We start from the raw sequence: 1,657 nt of genomic DNA on the forward strand, positions 1-1,657 counted from the left end.
CGGCTGCGGGAGGGCTTTCTGCCGGTGGGCTGCAAGCTGGGTCTGCGCTCGCCGGCTACTTTTTGCTGCGCGCTCGCCACTTTCTGCTGCCACTGCCCGCGCACTTACCCCCGCCCCGGCCCCCGCGGGCCCCGCCCCCCCGGGCCCCGCGCCCGCCTCGCAAGCCTCCTCCTCCTGCAGCGGCACACGCCGCAGCAGCAGCAACGCACTCACCAGCAGCAACGCACGCAGCACCAGCAGCACGCCGCCACACCTCGCAACAGAACCTGCTTCGCGGCCCCCCGACACCATGCAGCTCCGCCGGCCTCCCGCAGAGGCACCAGCACCGGCTCCGACCCGCCGCGCCGCTGCAGCAGCTCTTACCGCCCGGAACAGCAAAACCCGCACAAACACAACCGCAACCCGCACAGCAGCACCAGCCACGCCGCAGCAGCAGACGCGCCGCAGCAGCAGACGCGCCGCAGCAGCAGACGCGCCGCAGCAGCAGCACCTCGACACCCCCACGCGGAGGCTCTACAGCCCCTTTTCGACGCAGTTTGAAGAAGCGAAGCAGGTGGTTCCGCGCGCACCCCTCATTGTAGAAGAAGCTGGCTGGAAAGAAGCCCAGAACTGCTCAGTGCCAGTGGCTCGGGAGGCGAACTGGAAAACCACTTGTCGCCGCCGCGGGGAGATTAAAACCCTTTCGAAGCTTAAATACATGCAAAATTAAACAACAAACTTCCTAGTTCTCTTCTCTTCGCAAAAGAAACCGGTGGCGGGCTTGCTGCTTCCCTCCAGCTTCAACAGGAAGCACTCATGTGGGGTGCGGGGCCCCGGCTGCTGCGCTGCTGCTGCTCCTCCTGCATTCAAAGCCCGATCTTCTTTTTCAAAGCCAAGTAAATGCAGTTTTTTTAATAAAATAAAAGATCCCGCGAAGATCTGCTGCTCCTTAGCTCCACAAAGACAAAATCCCCCCCAGCAAGCCTGAATGTACTTCCTGTACTTCCCGCCATCTCACCGGGCACATCTAGGCTTTCGGGGTGTGCATACACTCCAATTTGTTCGTTTTCGTTTATTTATTTATTTATTTGTTTGTTTGTTTGTTTGTTTTATTCCCTCGTAACTGCGCTCCGGATTTCGAGGGTTTTCGAACAAAAGCTGCTGCGCCAGCCACAGCCTGCCGCGGCGCAGATTCGAAACGCGAAAACTAGATAAGAGTTTAACTGAACTTTCTTCCAAATCGAAAACAAATTAAATTTAATTAATTCGAAGTAAAATGCAGAAGAAAAGCTGCACAAAAAGGTCTCAGGGGGCCCCCGCAGCTCTCTCTGCAGCTTTTGCTTTCTTGCCTCAAAGCCAACCTGCCAGAGGGTACTGCCAGGGGGCCCCCGGGCCCCCCCTTGAAGCAGCAGAAGTTTTGGAACTGAACCCTCTTGGGCGCCCCTGGGGGCCTTCTTCTGGTCTCGACTTTTTATTGAATGAAAGCAACTGAAGTCCAAAAGTTTAAAACCAAAATATGCATTTTCAGAATTCAAGAAATACTTTTGATGCGGAGTTTCATCTCAGAGAGACCGCCAAAGGAAGGGGAAGGCTGAATGCCAAATGAAGAACCATTCAAGGGCTTAGGGTTTAGGGTTTACGGTTTAGGCTTCTCGATTAAAGGTTCAGAGTTTCTTTT

At 55.6% G+C, this 1,657-nt stretch overlaps 1 protein-coding gene across 1 annotated transcript; it reads left to right on the forward strand.

Annotated features, from left to right (window-relative positions):
* Nucleotides 1-289: 289 nt before the first annotated feature.
* ETH_00035185 (uncharacterized protein) lies at nt 290-709 on the forward strand (the record flags this gene model as incomplete). Its single annotated transcript, XM_013374894.1, has 1 exon — nt 290-709. One exon carries the CDS (start codon nt 290-292, stop codon nt 707-709), a length of 420 nt encoding a protein of 139 aa, XP_013230348.1.
* Between the last annotated feature and the right edge of the window lie 948 nt (nt 710-1,657).

Source organism: Eimeria tenella, genomic scaffold, assembly GCF_000499545.2.
Source record: "Eimeria tenella Houghton genomic scaffold, Eth_scaff236, whole genome shotgun sequence".
NCBI classification, from domain to species: domain Eukaryota; phylum Apicomplexa; class Conoidasida; order Eucoccidiorida; family Eimeriidae; genus Eimeria; species Eimeria tenella.